At 45.7% G+C, this 19317-nt stretch overlaps 1 protein-coding gene across 1 annotated transcript in view; it reads right to left on the bottom strand.

Annotated features, from left to right (window-relative positions):
* The window catches only part of DNAH8 (dynein axonemal heavy chain 8), a 611430-nt gene that overhangs the window by 62742 nt on the left and 529371 nt on the right, over positions 1–19317 (bottom strand). The window contains exons 74-77 of the mRNA XM_025186355.3: positions 18497–18652; positions 16972–17127; positions 4539–4721; positions 3999–4104 (exon numbers count right to left, since the gene is read on the bottom strand). Of these exons, the coding sequence (XP_025042140.3) occupies positions 3999–4104; positions 4539–4721; positions 16972–17127; positions 18497–18652 (601 nt within the window). The remainder of the gene's footprint in view (positions 1–3998; positions 4105–4538; positions 4722–16971; positions 17128–18496; positions 18653–19317) is intronic.

Raw genomic sequence — 19317 nt, 5'->3', positions numbered from 1 at the left:
ATCAGTGGACTGCTGGTGCTCCGCATAAATTTTTACGCATGTAAAGGGCTCCGGAGCCCAAACAGTTTGAGAACCGCTGGCCTACCTCATTGAGAGACAGCAATGCCTTTGCTTTTCCTGCTGTTGTTGCCCTTGCGAACAGCTCAGCTATCCAGCCATGGAGCCAGAGCTGCCTCTGGATAGTTGACCATCCTCATCTATTGTGCTGCAGTTTTGCAGCAGTTTCTTCAGGCTTTCCTCCTGGCCCTGCAGGAGCAACCCCCAGATGATCAGGAGACCCTCACCATCTGTCTGGGAGTGCCGCTCTTCCAGCGGCACTCCACCATGCACCACCATTTCTGGCAGATGTGTTTCAAAACTCTAGTTTCTTGCAGAAGGTGGAAGCTGGTGCTTTTTTCCCTGACTGCACCATCAAGGTTGAGGAAGTGGACATGCCACTCTGTATTGTTGGGGACACGGCCTACTCTCTCTTGCCCTGGATCATGAAGCCCTACAGCAGCCACCTGGACCACTCAAAGGAAAGCTTCAATGCCAGGCTTAGCAGAACCCACATGGTGGTGGAGGGTGCCTTCGGGTGTCGCAAGGCACGGTTCAGATGCCTGCTCACCCTTCTGAACATTGAGGAGCTGAACATCCCTCAAATGATGGCTGCATGTTGTGTGCTCCACAGTAGTTGTGAGCAGAAGGGGGAGATATTCATCCCTGGGTGGGGGGCAGAGGCTGACTGCATTGGCAAGACCTTTGAACAGCCACACAGAGCTGCCATCCAGCAGGCCCGTCAATGGGCTATGTGCAACTGGGAGGTCCCAGAGGAGAGTTTCTTACAAGAACCCCAGTGACACTCTCCCCTAGGCCTCCCCCCTCGGAGCATGTACATTACTCCTCTCTGCCTTTCCTCCCACTCTCTTCCCTTCCACTCTTCTACCCCAGCAGAGACAATAAAACACACATTGGGGTATTTTAGAAACAATAAACTCTGGTTTTTATTTGGGGTCGGAGAGACTTGGGAAAGACCCTGGGGAAGGGAGGGGGAATGAGAACCTTTGAGGGAGGAGGTGGGGGGAGGAGAGGCTAAGGGCTGGGAGTGGAACTGGCACCTGAGTCGGTTGGTTCCACTGCCTCATGTGCAGGGACCTCATTGACCATGGTGTGGGGAGAGCTAAGGGGAGAAACAAGGGATGGAGATGGGGCAAGAGCTGGCATAGGAGGTGGGGCAGGACTAGGAGCTAGGACTGGGACAGAAGTAGTAGCAGGAGCAGGAGCTGGCTCCATGCCAACAAGGAGAGAATGGACGGCCACGCACATGATATCACTCTGCTGCAGCAGCTCACTCCAGGTCTCCCTCTATCACTGCATGTCCTCCCAAAGCCTCTGTACCAGCGTCTCATGCAGGGCCCAGAGCACAGAGATGTGCTTCCACAGCAGTTCCTCCTGTGTTCCCTGGTGCCTGTGGGTGCCCCGGTGTTAGGTGGCTGTCTCAGGTGGTGTTTTCCAGCCACCTCTTGCAGCAGGTCTGGTTGTGCAGAAAAGAAAGACGGTCAGTCATCCCTGGAGACATTGTCCCTGAAGCCTTGTCTTCATCTGAGAGCTGAGACTGACAGTTCTCAGGTTAGATGAAGGTGATGTCCTTGGAGCAAGGCCATCTGTGGCCTGTACAATGGACCTTTTCCTACAGAGGCCCAGATGTTCCCAGAGGAACACCATCACCACCCCCATCTCCCAGGGACAAGCAGGCATGGGAAGTTGCCAGCTGCATCAGGATCTGAGAGGCAGGAGTGGGGCTTCGGGTCACCTGGGTTTGCTGCCATGCTGTGCACACGCTGGGTCCGGCAGTGGTGGTGTCCCAAGGAGAGAGAACTTATGTCCCTGGCCACTGGAGGAAAAGGGATCAGTGTGTGTGTGTGAGTGGCAGATGCTCCTGCACCTCGCTGCGCTGTCCCCAAGAGTGGGTGCTGCCTTGAATCTGTGTGTGCAGCACTCCTGAGTCTGTGTGTGGCTATGTCCCCAGGCTGCTCCTAGTGGTAGCTTGTGGTGGGAGGATGTCCCACCAGGATGTCAGAAATGTGGCTGGCATCCCCAGACCCAGGGGTACTCTGGTGCAGCCTCCTGGGGCTGTGTGGCCCAGACTGGTGTTGCACGTGCTTCCATGTGCACAGACTGCAGCACGATCCCCAGACTGAGAAGACCGAGTGAGGAGTGCGCCCTAGCCCCTCACCACCCACCACCTCCACCCTGTATGAGTCAGGTAACTAAGGTCACTCACCTGATGTTCCTTTCTGAGCCTCAGAAGATGTCTGGGACACATCCAGGCCATGGGGTACCAGCTCCAGGATCAGCTTGTTGACAGAGCTGGCCACATCAAGGTTCTCCCCATGAACGGTTCTAACCCATGTGGGCAACGATGGGCATCTCCAGCCCTGATGCAGTGCCCCCCCCCCCCCAGGATGCAGTGCAGGTCCTGATAATAGGGGCAGGAATGGAGTTCTGCTCGAGAGCGGGAGCTTCACTCCCTCACCCTGGCATATGCTTGGTGGAGCACCTTAACTTTCATCTGGATCTGCTCCTGGATCCGGATGAGTCTCTTTGAGGCCATGCTGTTGGCTATGTGGTGGTATATATCAGTGTTGCTCCACCTGGTGCAGAGATCCTGGAGATTTTGCTCCTCAATCCAAACCTCTCTGGGAGTGAGGAAAGCTTCTTGTGGGGCTTGAGGGTCACTCATGGTGGCCTGATGACTTGCTATGGCAGCTGTGGTGTGACTGGAGGCTGTCAGGACCAGCTTCCTGCCACAAGTCCTCTCCCCTGTGGCTGCAGCTTTAAGGGTTGCATGAGAAGAGGAACTATAAAGTCCTGATGAGTGTGGATAGAGTTGCCAGCAGGGCACCTGTGGGATTTCCTGAGTGTCCCTTATTTTAAATAGTGATAGAAAGGTAGCCGTGTTAGTCTTGTGTATTTTAAAATAACTCCAGCTACCACATCTAGGCATGCCCTATTTTGAAATAGCTATTTTGAAATGGGCGTTATTCCTCATGGAATGAGGTTTTCAGAAGTTGGACTAAGCCTTCCATTATTTCTAAATTATTTCCAAATAACGGAATTACTGTGTAGATGCTCACATTGTTATTTAGAAATAACTGTGCTATGTAGACGCACCCTAAGTGATTATACCACATTTAAGAATTCTTTAGATTACCCGAGCAATAAATGCCTTGTCTCTATGCAATCAGGGACATATTAGCTGAACAGGGCTTTTTTCCTTTCATGTAGGAGGTATCACCCCTCTGAATAGAAACCTATAATAAACACCACACATCCTCCTGATGGTCTTACCAAGTCAGCATTGAGACCTAATTGTATTCTGTACCTGCACACAATACTAATGCACAACAGATTAAAGAGTCTGAGTTCTGAGGTGATGACTCTCTTTTAGCTATATTTAAAGAGAACAGGGCTACAAAAGGACAAAAAGGGAAACTGGTCTCAATATAGAGTATGCAGAGACAAAACAGTTTCCTTAGCCTCATTAATTAATTAATTAAGGTTTTGAGGAACTCTATGGAGTGGAGATATAGATGTTTCAGGACCTCTGGAGAAGAATTCAACACTGAAAGTGTCCCACAGCATCTACAACCAACTTCAATGGCAGATCTTTGGATTTCTCTTCCACTGATCTCCCCCATATTCACCAAAACATATCCCTTCTGAAACTTTACGCTGTGCAAAAGGTAAAGATCCCCTGTGTAACGTCATCAGATCCAGCCTCTTCCCAATGGAACTATATTAGTCCATGCCCATACATGAGCAAGTCTAGAAGGTTCATCTCAAATGCTGGAATGATCACCTTTTTCTACTTTCCTTAGATAAGCTTCTGCTAAAGGGTAAGTTTTATATGCTATTTCTTGTTTTGTTTATTGTTCACATAAAGACCCTGCCATCATGATACTGATTAGTATTATTTTTCCTACAAAAATCTCTGGTTTTACTCATTAATATATAACCTTTAGTTGCGCTTAGTTTATAAAGAAGATTGTCTTCCAATTCTTTCATCTTCCGTTTATTAAAAGTTACATCTTCCATGAGTTTAATTCGCTCTCCCTCCAGTTCCTAGTATCAGAAATCAAGAAAATGATAAAACTGTTTACTGACTATATCACTTCATTGTACTTAAATAAAAAGTACTTGTCCATATTGCAGCTTACTAGGCCTCATATTTTATTTCAGTTATTTTATGTTTTCTCCATTGACATAAAGGTTATTTCTATAACTTTAAAAAAAATTTAAGTAATGTTTTTTTCTGTTTTTATCCAGCTTCAACTATCTGAATAAGTGTCAAATGCCAGTATATAATTTTTAATGCTGACACTACAACACATTGACAGGCCCCTTTTCCACATACCCACAACTGAAACTTTATAAAATGTTAGAAGATTGTCATTTTACCCTTTTCCACTTTCATTTTTATTCCAATATAGCAATGTTAAATAAACAAAGAAGTGCCACTATTGCAGTATTAATATTGTTGTTCTTTGCTAGCTTACCTGTTTCTCAGTAAGAATAACTCTCTTCAGCAATTGATTCTCAAGTCCTTTCATCGTAACAGTGAAATCAATAACTGATGTTTTAGCATTGATCTCAGGAGTGAAAGCAGGATTGGGTAGTTTTGTAGTAATATATAATTTAAATGATGTCATTACCTCTACTTCCTTATCACCAACTTTCACCTGAAGGAAAAGTAAATAAGCATCAAGTGACAGCAAATTAATTTGGTTTTAATCAGTATGTTAAATAACTATCTACAAATCATGGGAACCTTTCATATCTTTCAATTAACAAAGATGACAATTAGTATATTTATTTGACAGGCCAAGATACAAAAAAAAAAAAATCAAACTCCAGCAGTCCAGCTCAAGAAACAATATTATTAACAGTTGAGACGTGTTAGAAAAGTAATAATATTCTCAAAATATGTTCAGAGGCTACTTCTGGTATGGGGCCTCAGTGACACCAAGGATATTATCATTATAATCTTGAACTCTCACATAATTTATCACAGATTAAACATCAAATTCTGAGAAAATTTTGACCTTTACAGCAATCATGTTTTTCTCACAAATGGAGCAGAGGAAGAAATTAATTAATCTAGTAAGGTAGAATAAAAAAGTTTTGTCTTATCTTTATTATAACAAGATGAATTTAAAGTATCTTTGCAAAAATAAATATCTTATTCAATCACTTTTATAAAATACCACATGAAGAAGTTACTCACCCAGTGTAGTAACAACGGTTCTTCGAGATGTGTCCCCCTGTGGGTGGTCCACTCAGGTCTCAGTGCATCCTCACACTGCTTATCAGAGATTTTTTGGTAAGAAGTGCCTCTTGCACCGCGCTTAAGCACCCAGCATCTCACATCCCTGCCGTTTATTGAGTGTGCATGTGGCACAAGTTCTGTCTGTTCTTTTTCTACCTAAAGTCCCATAAAGACACCAAGCAGAGGGGAAGATGGGGGGAGGGGAAGGGAGTGGAGCACCCACAGGAACACACATATCAAAGAACCATCGTTACTGCAGCAGGTGAGTAACTTCTTCTTCTTCTTCATCGAGTGGTGTCCCTGTGGGCGCTCCACTCAGGTGACTCAGTAGCAGTACTTGCTGGATGGTGGTGGACATTGGAGTCATTTATGTATGACGTTCACAAGCTGTATGTATGCGGCTGGCAATCCATTTGGATAGACACTGTGCTGAGACAGCTGTTCCTGTATGTGGTCCAGACCTCACTATCAAGAGTCTATCCGATTTTCTGGTTCCCCATGTTCTGTCCAGGTAGAACTCAATAGCTCACCTTGCATCTAACATGTGCAATATGGCCTCCTTGAAGGAGGTATGAAGTTTAGGGAAATAAACAGGTAAGTAAATGGGTTCATTTAAGTGGAAGTGGGATATAACCTTTGGGAGGAACTTTGGGTGAGGCTTGAGTATAACTTTATCCTTGGTGAAGGTAGTAAAAGGTGGGTCGTCCATGAAGGCTGCAATTTCGCCTAACCTTCTTACTGATGTTATTGTCACTATGAAGGCCACTTTCATGGACAGGTATAGTGATGACATGGTGCCTAGTGGTTCAAAGAGTGGCCTTGTGAGTGTGTTGAGAACCAAGTTCAAATCCCACGGTTGCTCCGGGTGATACAGGTTTGCGCATGTTTTCTGCAGGCCTGTGAGAAATCGCTTCACCATGGGATAAGCAAAGAAAGAGAAGTTGTCCACAGGTTCGTGGAATGTCATGATCACCACCAGGTGGACATGGATAGAGCTTTTAGACAGATCCATGTTGCTGAGGTCCATGAGATACTCCCGCACAGTAGGTATAGGGGAGGTATTGGGATGTAAATTGCTTGTCGTACACCACTGTTGAAAACGTGTCCATTGTTTTGGTAGGTGCTTCTTGTGGAGGGACATCAACTGTTCAGTAGGATGTGTCCAAACAGGTAAGTTCTTCATTCTGGAACCATGGAGAAGCCACGCCATGAGTTTCAGAGTTTGGATGTTCAAATGGCAAGTCCTGCTGTGAGCTGTGTTAAGAGGTTTGGCACCGCAAGGAGAGGAATGTGTTGATCTATCGAGAGGTAGCATAGGTAAGGGAACCAGGGTTGTCTCGGCCAGGTGGGGGCTATTAAAATTACTGTGGCCTTGCCAGAGCAGATCTTGTTGATCACTCTGGCAAGAAGAGGGATTGGTGGAAAGGCATAGAGTAGAAGAGTTGTCCAGCGGAAAGTGAAGGCACTCTCTCTGACCTTTTGCCCAGTCCTACATGGGAGCAAAACTTGTGGCATTTGTGGTTGAATGGTATTGCAAAAACATCTATAGTTGGGAAGCCCCATTTGCGAAAAAAGGAGAGGAGAACATTGGTATTGATCTTCCTCTTGTGTTGGTCTGAGAAGTGTCTGCTCAGTTTGTTGGTCCTCACGTTCTGCTGTTCTGGTATATATGTGGCAGTTGGAGTTATGTGGTTCCTGATACACCAGTTCCAAAATCTGATTGCTTCTGCACATAGTGAGCATAATTGGGCACCCCATTGTTAGTTGACGTAGAACATAGAGGATGTGGTGTCTGTTAGGACACAAATGGTTCTGCCCTTTATGGCTACGTCCACACTGGCACCCTTTTCCGGAAATGCTTAAAATGGAACAGTGGACATCTGGGTAGAAGGAAGCGTAAATGAAAATGCAGTCGGTGACCTAGAAAATCTTGATGTGGAAAGGTGTCCAGGAGCAGTACAAAATGGAAATTCTGGCTGATCTGACACAAGATTGTTTGAATAGCTAAACTCCTGCAGTACCAATTTATATCTCATGGAATTTCGTGAAGAATTGATGCTATACTTGGCCAGTATGTGAGTGTCTCCCAAGCACTTTTCTTTGATCATCAGAGTCTCTTCAAGAAGAAGATACATCAAGAGAAGGATAAAAATTAATGCTGGAGAGAAGTGATTATGCAGTTTAGGTCTCTTTAGCAGTGACAGAGTCAATGTTCATTTTCTGAGTGAGTTCTCTGCAATTCTCCCATTAGAATTCCAGAGTAGTTCTCCCCAGGACTTATTTGAGGTCTGGATTGGAGTACATCACAACTCATTTTACTGGACCTTTTATCAAGTTTTAGGGAATCTGTATGCATTGGAGCTGGAAGAGAAGAGGAAGATAGATGTTTCTCTATCAGTTTCTTCTACAGCATGCACCAGGGTCAGTGGGCTCTAAACAAAGCTAAAATTATGGTGGTGTGCCATTCTCTCAGGATTCCAGTGATATTGGTATTGAGATATTACATGGTGATGAGTCCGTACAAAAATTGCAATAGTGCATGTTTGTGTCTTTGGTGACTGCACAAGATGGCTAAGAATCCTGCACCTTAAATTTCAGGATGAAGAAATGTGTAAAATAATGCTCTGAACAAAACTTCTAGACAACAGTGGGTTCATACAACTATATCACCTTTGAATACCATGTGTTTAACACTTCTTAAAATGCAAAGGAAACATCTGATCAGTTTATAAAGTCCTAGTAACAATGAGTATGAACATCTTGCAAATGATATAGTTCATGACAAAATTATAGGAATTCCAAGAAAAAAATGATTATGTTTCATTACATCCCACTAGAGATCATACATTAGTTGAAGATAATAAAAACCAAGCTGTTGCACATATTGTTTGTGAATGAAAAAGTGGATAAGTGAAAGATAAAAATTAAAACTGAGTGGCTACGTCTACACTGGCACCCTTTTCCGGAAATGCTTAAAACAGAACAGTTTTCCGTTATAAGTATTTCCAGAAAAAGCACGTCTACATTGGCAGGATGCTTTTCCAGAAAAGCACTTTTTCCGGAAAAGCATCCGTGGCCAATGTAGACGCGCTTTTCCGCAAAAAAGCCCCGATCGTCATTTTCGCGATCGGGGCTTTTTTGCGGAAAAGACTACAGTGCTGTCTACACTGGCCCTTTTCCGGAACAGTTTTTCCGGAAAAGGACTTTTGCCCGAACGGGAGCAGCATAGTTTTTCCGGAAAAACACTGACAATTTTATAGTAGATCGTCATTGCTTTTCCGTAAAAGCAAGCAGCCAGTGTAGACAGCTCGCAGCTTATTCCAGAAAAGCGGCTGCTTTTCCGGAATAAGTGGCCCAGTGTAGACACAGCCTATCAGGGGAAGGAAGTGGACACATGCCCTGCAAATGGCCCTGAGCTCTGGGATGTTGATATAGAAGTGTATTTCCCATTGGGACCATGTGCCTTGTATTGACTTTGAGCCACAATGGGCACCCCAACCCATAAGTGGTGTGTCCATCATTATAGTTACTAATGGATCTGGGTGGTGGAAGGGTATTTTGGGTATATACGTTGGTTGGAAAAGTCCATCAGTAGAGAGATTGTAGTACTGTTGGAGGAAGTGTGTAATGCCTCGCAAAGCTATGGCAGTTTGGAATGTAGGTGGTTGTGAGCCAATGCTGTAGGCAGCGCATAGGACAATGCCTTGCTAATAGGACAATGAAGCCTTGAGAATAGGACAATGAAGGCTGTGGCCGCCATTTGCCCCAATAATCGGAGGCACTTCTGGAACATGGAAAAGGGAGTATGCTTGAACTTGAATAAGGTCGCAGAGTGCCTTGAATCTTTGTGGAGGCAGATAAGCTCTTGCTGTCACTGAGGGTCTGTCTACACTACAGAGTTAATTCGAAATAACAGATTTTATTTCGAATTAACTGTAATAGCCGTCTACACATACAAACCACTATTTCGAAATTAATTTGAAATAGCAGAGCCCTTATTTCGAATGAGGTAAACCTCATTCTACAAGGAATAACACCTAATTCAAAATAGTTAATTCAAAATAAGTGCTGTGTAGACACTTATTTCGAATTAGCTGGCCTCCAGCCCTTCCCAGGGAGCCCTGGTGGCCACTCTGGGCACAACCAGGAGAACTCGTCTGCTCCCCCTGCCCGCCCCTGAGCCCTTAAAGGGGCAGACTCTGGCCACAGTGCCTGTGTCAGTTGCCAGCCTGCCAGCAGACAGCCAGCAAACCATGCACCTGGCACGGGATAGGCCAGCCACCCGCTGCCACCCAGCCCTCCACCGCTTCCCAGGACTAGGCTGGCAACTCCCAGGAGCCTGCCAGGGGCAGTAAAAGGCAGGCGCCTTCATGGTCAAGTGCAGAGATCGTGGGCCTCATTGAGATTTGGGGGGAGGCCTTCAATGCCCACGATCTCCGCACTAGGCACAGGAATGTGGCCATCTACAGCCGTATGGCTGCCAGCCTGGCCACCAGAGGCCACATGCATACCCAGGAGCAGGTGCGCAGCAAAATAAAAGAACTACGGCAGGCTTACACCAGGGCCTCCCAACCAGGGGCTGACCCGGAGGCCTGCCCGTACTTTGAGGCCCTGGACCGCATCCTGGGGGATCAGACGGTCTGTGCCCCCCTTGTCATCGACCCTGGTGCAGAGGGCCCTGCCCCTGACACAGGGGAAGAGGAGGAGGAGGATGACAGCAGCCAGGAGCCTGCAGGGAGCCTACCCTGCACCCAAGAACCCATCCCAGAGAGCCCGTCAGCTGCCTCATCCGAGGCCGGGGAGGCCTCCAAATGTGAGTGACATCACGATTCCCTTATGCGGTGTGTGGGGGGGAGGGGTAGCCCAGGGACCTTACCCCAGGGAGAGACACTGCACACTGCCCTCCCTCCAGATGCCCCCTCTACACAGAGGAAGGGCACATCTCCCCTCCCCCCTCCACACAACACACTATAGGCAGCACAGGGGCTGAGGTGCAGTCCTGGGCCAGCTCACAATCCCGGTGCAGACATCTGCCGTCCTCGCCTTGCAGATGGAAGTTGGGTTTCACCCACTGTGTCCCCAAGGAGAACTGACCCCTTCTCTTGTTTCACCAAAGCCACAGCACCTGCGAGTGCAGGACACACCACCTCACCTGGACCCTCCATCCGAACCCAGGCCAGCAGGCACACCCACAACCAAGAGGGTCACTGGGATGCCTGGGTGGCTGGGAGTGTCCGTTCCCCACCATTGCTCCGCGCCCCACTCCCAGGAGCAACCTCCGCTGCAATCCTGGCCACCGTGAGGGGTCTGTAGCATGTCCGGAATGGACCGACCCCTCCCGAGGAGGGCACTTACACCACCTCCCCCCCGTTTTCCTTGGGGCAGCCCACGTCCTCCTTGCAGCCCCCCATCCTGGCCCAGTGGCCAGTGAGTGCCGTACCTGCATGAGCACAGCTCCGACGGTAGATCTCCCCATGCTGAACTGGTTCCCGACGGATCAGTAGGTATCCAGCATGGAGAGCTTCCAGAGGGTGATGGCCACCCACTTGTGGAGGGGAATGGTGGGCCTCATGTGTGTGTCCCGTCAATGCAGAGCAGGGGTGAGCCACTTGCAGAGCTCTATGAATGTGTCCTTCTTCATCCTGAAGTTCTGGGTCCACTGTTGGTCTCCCCAGTGCTCCAGGATAATGAGGTCCCACCAGTCGCTGCTGGGATCCAGATGTCAGATGCTGCAGGGCACGCTGGCATCCGGGCGCCACTGCTCCAGGGCCCCCAGAGGTTGCAGGGGGAGGGCCAGGGGGCTGGCCTGCAGCAGAAGGTGTCAGGCAGCCGCTAGCAATTGCTGCCAGCCTTGCAGCAACACGTTCAGCATGAGCAGCAGAGTGCCCGGGGCAGCTCTGGCTCCATGGTGCCGACTGCAGCAGTGTCCCAAAGGAGAGTGACCAAAGCAGGCGGAGAGGAAAACGTTTTGCTGTCCCTCGGCGAGGTTGGCAAGCAAGTGGGAAAGCTGAGAACCGGCTGTCCAGGGGCGTCCTTTTAAGCATGAGCCTCAGATAGCCTCAGACAGAAGCCACACAAAGCAACTACTGACCTGATGCCATGCTGGAACCGGTTTCAGCTGCCCTTAAATGTGATCCAGCATCCAATCAGTGTGGATGCGCTATTTTGAAATAGCAAAACGCTATTTTTAATTAGTTTTAGGGTCTAAATGTGTTATTTCGAATTAGCTTATTTGAAATTAACTAATTTGAAATAAGTTAATTTGAAATAACATTATAATGTAGACATACTCTGAGTCTAGGAGAGCCCCAATAAAGTCTATCTTTTGTGTGGGCTGTATGGTGGACTTCTGTATATTGATAAGCAGGCTAAATCGGGAAAAACATTCCCTGGTAGCAGTTGTCATCACTATAGTTTGTTGGCAAGTGGAGCCCTTGATAAGACAATCATTGAGGGAAGGGAAGAGGATGACATTCTGTCTTCTGAGGAAGGCTGTGAATATGGCTAGTGTCTTTGAGAACACTCGAGGGGCCATAGAAAGACCAAAGGGGAGGACCCTGTAGGTAATAGTCCTGACGACGAATCTGAGAAATCTCTTGTGGGCTGGGGGGATGGTTACTTGACAATATGTATCTTAAAGGTTGAGAGCTGAGAACCAGTCCCCTTTGTCCAGTGCAGGTATGATAGTTACCAGGGTCACCATCTTGAATTCTGTGTAGAGGATGAACTTGTTGAGTTTCCTGATATCCAAGATTGGTCTCCATTCCCCTGTTTTTTTGACTGTTGGGAAATAGTTGGAGTAGAAACCTGTTTCTTGATATTCTGTGGGTACAGGTTCTATTGCCCCTAGGGTGAGTAACTTTTGCATCTCTGTTCATAGTAGGGGCTCGTGAGATGGGTCCCTGAAGAGGGAGAGGGTAGGGTTTTGGGTAGGGGGCATGGATATGAAAGGGATTGTGTAACCCGATTTGATAATTTCCAGGACCCATTTGTCTGTAATGATTTGGGCCCATGGTTGGTAGAAGGGTCTCGGGCAGTGATGGAAGGTGGCATTGGAAAGCACTGGATCTGTGGGGTGGTTGCTCAAACCCCCGACCAAGACTTCAAATTTGTTGTTTGTGTAAGGTTGATTGAGTGGTGGAGGACTGATTTTGCTGTGTCTTCCTCCTGTTATGGCATTGCTTAGTCCTGTTGTCAAATGGCCTCTACTGCTGTCTGTAATAGTTGAAAATATAATCCCTTGTCCTTTGGTAAGGGGTATACTTGTGTTTCTTATTAGGTGGAGTATACACCCCCAGAGTGCAGAGTGCGATATGAGAGTCCTTCATTGAGTGTAGGACTTCATCTGTCTTAGTGGCAAATAGCTGTTTTCTATCAAAGGGGAGGTCCTCCACCTTTGATTGCATTTCTTTTGGGACCCCTGATGACTGCAGCCATGAGGCCCTGAGCATTACTATTGCTGTGGCTGTGGCTGTGGCCCTAGCCGCTGTGTCAGTGACATCCATTGCAGCCTGGAGGGCTGTTTCTGCTTTGGATAACCCCTCCTTAATGATGGACTGGAGGAGTGGTCTCTTAATGTCAGGAAGGTCCTGAAATAGCATTGAATGAACCGGGTTGAATGAACCGGGTTTATAGCATTGAATGAACCGGGAGGATGAGTGTTCATCATTCGGTGACTAGTCGATGATATTAGTTATGTCAGTTGGATTGTGCCAATAGCACAAGTCCAAGAAACATGTCACAGTAGCATCATGGGAAGGCTGTCATCACGCTACAAACATCTTGTGTTGGATCCAACCACTGAGCAGAAAGGCTTTGATCTTCCCTGGAGACTGTGGTGTTTCCTAAACCAGCTTAGGACTGGTCATGGCAGGTGTGGTTATCTACTGCATAAGTGGAATTTGTTGCCATCTCCACTTTGTGCTTGTGGCAGTCCGCAAACTATGCATCACATTGTTGTGAAATGTCCAACAGGAAAATTCATTGGCTCATTGGAGGATATCCACAATCTAACCAGTGACACTGTTCACTGGTGGAGCGCTTGGACATCCGACTTTGATGAAGAAATATAGTTGAACACAACATTTGAAAGAAGAAGAAGAAGAAAACGAAGAAGAAGGAAGATCCTACAGCAGGTCCTGTAGTTTAGCATAGTTGGCATGATCGTAGTTAGCCAGGAGGGCTGTATAATTTGATATTCTGAATTGGAGGGTGGCAGAAGTGTACATCTTGCAGCCAAAGGTGTCCAGCTGTGTATGCTCTTTGTCTGTATCGCTTGTCTTGTACCTCCTGGAGTGTAATATCTTGTGATTGAGCTACCTGCTTAAACAATTCTTGAAATTGTTTTAGATCATCTGCCAGTAGAGAGGGCAATATTTGGAAGACTGCATCATCTTGTCTAGTGGATCTGGGGTCATGTGAGGAGCTGTCTGAATCCGAATGAGGTAAATTATCATTATCATTGGAGCCCGCCTGTGTTATTACTGAGGGCGGGTGAGATGGTGAGAAATGTGCAGATATGGTCGGGAAGCACATAGCCATGTGCTGTTGTAATGTAGGAGCTGTATTTCTTGAGTGGTAGGCATTGGAGTAACATGGTCGGTAACCCTGCCTGGTTCCCAGGGAGGCCCACTGAGGCTGGAACTTCTGTGGAGGATACATCCATGGCTGGTTGGGCCGCATGGGATGTTGTTGTAGGGAATGATCCCGATATGAATGCCAGGAAGCTATTGATCCTGACGGAGAGGAATGTCATGATGAAAATCTGCTCCTATGCCCGCTGCCATAGTCAGTTCTTGTGAGAGCAGCATAGGAGAGAGGGGAGCTCTTTCTGGCATATGAGTGTGCCCCTACCTATAAGACACCTCTGAGGAGCGCAGTGAGCAAGCTCCTGATAGTGTGCCTGGCTGAGGAGATTTTTGTAAGTGCTGTGTCTGAGCAGCGCTTTCTTACGCTGAGGTGCCGGAGCATGGTCAAGGTCGGTCCAGCCAGTCTGTTCAGACACAGTAGAGGCATATGGTGTTGGTGGTGGCATACGTGGCTTTTGCTTGCTTGGGTTCTGACTCAGCTCTCCTGGCTGGTGCAGACTTGCATTTCTACATGGTGCCAGAGACCGATGGCTCCCTTTCCGGGAGAGGCATAAGGATCTTATGCAAAAAGGGGATTTTGCACAAAAAGGAAATGTCCTCACTGCTTGTTTTTGCACAAAAACGGCTCAAATCGATTATGCAAATGAAGTGTGGCAAAATGCTAATCAGCGCTTCATTTGCATACTCTCTGCCGGCAAAAGCCAGCAGTGTAGACATAGCCTATGTCTAGATTGCAGGCTTAGTTCAGAAGAAGCTTTTCCAAAAGACATCTTCCAAAAAAACTTCTTCCGAAAGAGAGTTTCCACAGTGCGAAAGCGCTTTGGAAAAGTGATCGGCTTTTTTGACAGAGAGGCTACATCTAGACTATGCACTTTTTTCAAAGAAGATTTTTTGAAAGATTCTTTCAAATCTCCCCACACCAAACTCGCCAGCTGTCTATACTGGCCGCTTGAATTTGCGCAAGAGCACTGACTTTGTAATGTACAAAATCAGTGCTTCTTGCGCAAATACTTTCCCGCTCCCGCTCGGGAAAAAGCCCTCTTGCGCAAGAATACTTGCTCAAGAGGGCCAGCGTAGACAGGGAAGAACTGTTTTGTGCAAAAAAGCCCCAATGGCTAAAATGGCGACCGGGGCTTTCTTGCGCAAAATCACGTCTAGACTGGCCACGGATGCTTTTGCACAAAAGCAAATCTTTTGCACAAAGGCACTTGCCAATCTAGATGCACTTTTGCGGAAATACTTTTAACGGAAAAACTTTTCCATTAAAAGTATTTCCGGAAAATCATGCCAGTCTAGACACAGCTCAGAGGTTTTGCACGTGACACCATGTGTGAGTTGGGCAGCAGCCTGAGCATCACAGGGGCCCAAATGGGACCAGATGACCAACCCGCCCGTGTGTGTTCTGGGAATGACTCCTGGCACCATGTCTCACACCCACGAGTTGCACGCTGCCGGTGCACGTGGTTGCATATGCATGGCCAGCTGCACACGCTCCAGGCTGAGCATTACATATGTTGCTTGCACATCTGCCACTGTGCACCAGCCTTCCCTGTCCTTCACGTGGTGAAACCTCACAGCACTCACCTGATGTTCCCTCCCTGATGTCCAAGGATGCCTGGGAGGCCTCCGGGATAGGGTCACTGCTGTATCTTCCTCCTCCACCTCCTGTTGCATCTCTCCTGTCCCTCCTTCCTGCTGGTGCTCCCTCAGGTGTTACTCCACAATATGCTGGGGTAACCCAGACTCCACTGAGTCTTGTGGAGTCTGGGCTTCTCCACCACCCAGAATCTGGTCGAGGTCCGTATAATATGGGCAGCTCTGTGGGGCTGCCCCAGAGCGGGAGATCTGGTCTCGGGCCTTTGCATACCCCTGCTACAGTTCTTTGATCTTGGTCATCACCTGGTCCAGGGTGTGGGGGTGGTTACCTTTCCTGGCCAGTCCCTGGCTCATAAATTTCGGTGTTCCTGCAGTGCGACTGCAGAGATTCCTTCTGAGACCAGAGCTCCAAGAGATTTTTGATTTCAGGTCCTGACTAGGCTGGTGCCTGCCTTTTGGAGCCCCTGGGTGGGTCCTCTTCACTGTCCCTAGAAGGCCCAGGGGGGGCTTGAGGCTGGGACATGGCTGTCATGGGTGTTTTGGCTGGTTTCCTGACAGAAATGGCTTTTTGCGTGCCTGTGCCTTTAAAAGGCTGCAGACAGGAACAATAGAGGGGCTCAGCATTTAGATGAACTGTCCACCAGGGCTTCTTCCTGGAGGCCCTTTTTTTTCAAAAGAACTGGCTTTCCCGCATCCACACACACCTATTTTCGACAGATCTCTTTCTAAAATGGCATTATTCTTCGTAAAATGAGGTTTACCGCTATCAACAAAACCGCCGCGTTCTTTGAGTTAATGTTGACAGAATGCGGCAGCAGTCTAGACGCAGGTAAAGTTTTTTTGAAAAAAGGCCTTTTTTTTAAAAAAAAAACCTGCAGTGTAGTCACAGCCATAATATCCACACTGAATGGAAACTCTCTCATATGTAAGCTGTGATTACTATGGGCAGAATGGCCACCAGGGCGCCTGTGCTTTTTCCTCTTGCCTTTTCTTGTGAAAGAACTCCCTTTTCCCTGTCTACACACACGTTTTTCTGAAAGAGCTCTTTTGGAAAAAGGCTTCTTCCTCATAGAAAGAGGTTTACAATGTCAGAAAAATCCCTCAGTTCTTTCGACTTTTTTTTCGAAAGAACTCAATTGCAGTGTGGATGTAATTGAAGTTTTTCAGAAAAATCACCATTTTTCCGGTAGTGTAGACATACCCTAACTGGCTGCTGGCTTGGAAACCTCAGGAGTGGTCTCTAATTAAACTCAGTTTCTTTCTACACCATCATCATATGTTGTTAGTAGAGCAACATGCCATCTCAAACATTACTTTTGTTTACTGTTTTCAATTCATTTATATTACTCCATAGAAAACAAAATAAGTTTCATTTGTACAGCTTTAGAAAGTGAAATAAAAGATAAATAAAAGAAATAAAAGAAATATATTATTTACCATAAAATAAACACTTTATAATTCTTTTGTTAGATAGCTAACCTTGAAAGAGGTTCCTGATTTAATGAAATTCTTTTCTAATATATTATCTAGTGCTGGATCCAGCTCTTCAGCTATATCCTCAATCACAAGTGATCTTCCCAATGAAAGGCTGTCTTCTAAGTGTGTGCGGAAATACTTGTGGTTCAAAGTTGTCACCTTTGAAAGGAAATAGTTCAATATTATAAAGACAGAATTAGGTGTTCAAAATTCTTTTTAAAAACACAGGATTTACTAGCAAAATCACTTTACAATTTTTGCATTTAAAAGAAAGCAACATGTTCATTTGGCTTAATGTAGCCATCAGAGTCCTTGTGATAGGATATACTTAGCCATGTATACAGTGAAATGAATTCATAATACAACTTTGAATTAATGAAAATGATTCCAGATATTGGTTGTAATGAGATATAGAGTTTTTGAATACTAGGTTACCAATATAAGTCTGATGCGGATCATTAAAGAATTAAAGCTCTTGCCACTTTCCATCCAATCATTTGTTTATTTCCAACTTCACTTCAGCATCACCATTCTGGGCCTCTGATGTTGCCTGATCAGAGAGAGCCAGTTTTTGGAAGTACAACCTGTACGAGTATTAATCCTTTTGAAAACACAGCCTTCCCTACCCAAACTACTTCAATTATCTTTGCTTGGCTGTTCTTTCATATTATACATTAATATCCTTGTGAGCAACATTACTTTTTATGTTTTTAAATACATTGACATCTTGCAGACTTAAATTTTAATAACTTTGGGCCCCGGTCTTTGTTGCTTGGTCCTCACCTTGACCTAAACTTACTCCAACCACATCAGCTTTATTTAGGAGTTCCTTCTCTGGCTCCAAATCTTTCAACTTCAGTTTTAAACATTTTGTCTACACTTTTAAGTCTCTGAACAATTTTACTTCTGCCTGTATTTTTTCAAATGCTGCCTACCTTGCTTCTGTTCACAGCCTATTCTGCCTCTCATATACTCCTTTATACACCATGCAACTTCTCTTTCCTTCAAACTCATCTTCAAAACTTATCTACTTCTCAGTTCTTCAAACAATAGCCCTCTAACTCTTTATTTTAAAAGGTTATCTGTTGGCAGTGTGGTTCCTCAGTAATCCTGTAAATTAATCTGTGTATACCGTTTTCCCCCCTTCTCTGTTATTTTTCCCCACCCCCATTACTCTGTCTATATTTGCCTGCATAATACCTAGCATATTTTGGGTACTATTTAAGTAAAATTAACAACAAATCAATAATCATGCACTTCTTTCTCTTTTGATTGCTCTCTGCTTGTTCCAGTGAGCTTTTTTTCTTTCAGAGATATTCTGAAAAGAATAAAGAGACCCAAAATGTGTCCAAATAGGTATGTTTTAAAGAAGGAAGCTTATCTTTAATTATTCTGTGATTTGTTTTTGTTATGTTATGAATGAACACATGAGAAGATACACATCCCATTGCAAAGAGTTTATGGTCTCAGATGACAAGAATAGAGAACGATACAATAAATTATATTTATTTAAAATTTTGTTGCTTACTTGTAATTCGTTACCCTTTTCTTTCTGTTTAATCCAGGTTTTTCCTTGAGTTTGTGGGTCTATCAAAAGTGGGTATCTGGTTGCCTTAGTAACAATTATACCATTCTGAATTGAGAGTTCGTCTCCAGGCAGCCCCTGCAGATTCCATTCACTAATCTAGATACAGAAAAATCATCAACATAATTAATAAAGATTTTACATGATATCACTTTATCTGTGGCCAAGAATAATGGACTTGGGTCACTTTGAAGCCCAATAGCAATGATTCCCACCATGGGTGGAGACAATCATACTACTGTAAGCAATTATCTTTCCTACACCTTAAAGACTGGGCTCAGTTTTCTTCCTGAATATTTTTTAGCTAATTTTTAAGCTAGTCTTGTGTAGCAAGATTATAAACTGAACTAAGTTAAAAGCATTAATAATTATAATCAGGGCTCGACAAATAATACAATCTACTCGCCTGTGGCAAGTAAATTATAACCTGGAAGAGCTGGGTTCGGGTGATCTGCACATGCACAGAACGATCTGTGTATGCACAGATCACTGGACAGCGTGGCTGGCGAGCAGGGCTCGCCGCAGTTCAGCGAGCCCTGATTATAATTATAATTATAATTATAAAAAACAATTATAGCTATGCAACCTCTCATGAAGTTATGTTGCAACTGTAATGAAAATTCAGTTTCTAGTACAGTACAACCTCAGAGTTACAAAGAGAGGGTCACTCACCTGGAGCAGTAACAGAGGTTTTTCAAGATGATTGTCCCTATGGTTGCTCCACCTTAGGTGCCTAGGGTGCCATTGCACCTCATTAAGATAGC

The sequence above is a fragment of the Pelodiscus sinensis genome, chromosome 3 (genome assembly GCF_052426305.1).
Source record: "Pelodiscus sinensis isolate ZL-2025 chromosome 3, ASM5242630v1, whole genome shotgun sequence".
Classification (NCBI taxonomy): Eukaryota; Metazoa; Chordata; order Testudines; family Trionychidae; genus Pelodiscus; species Pelodiscus sinensis.
The sequence above is the reverse complement of the archived record's forward strand: the minus strand, read 5'-3'. Positions and strand labels throughout refer to the sequence as shown.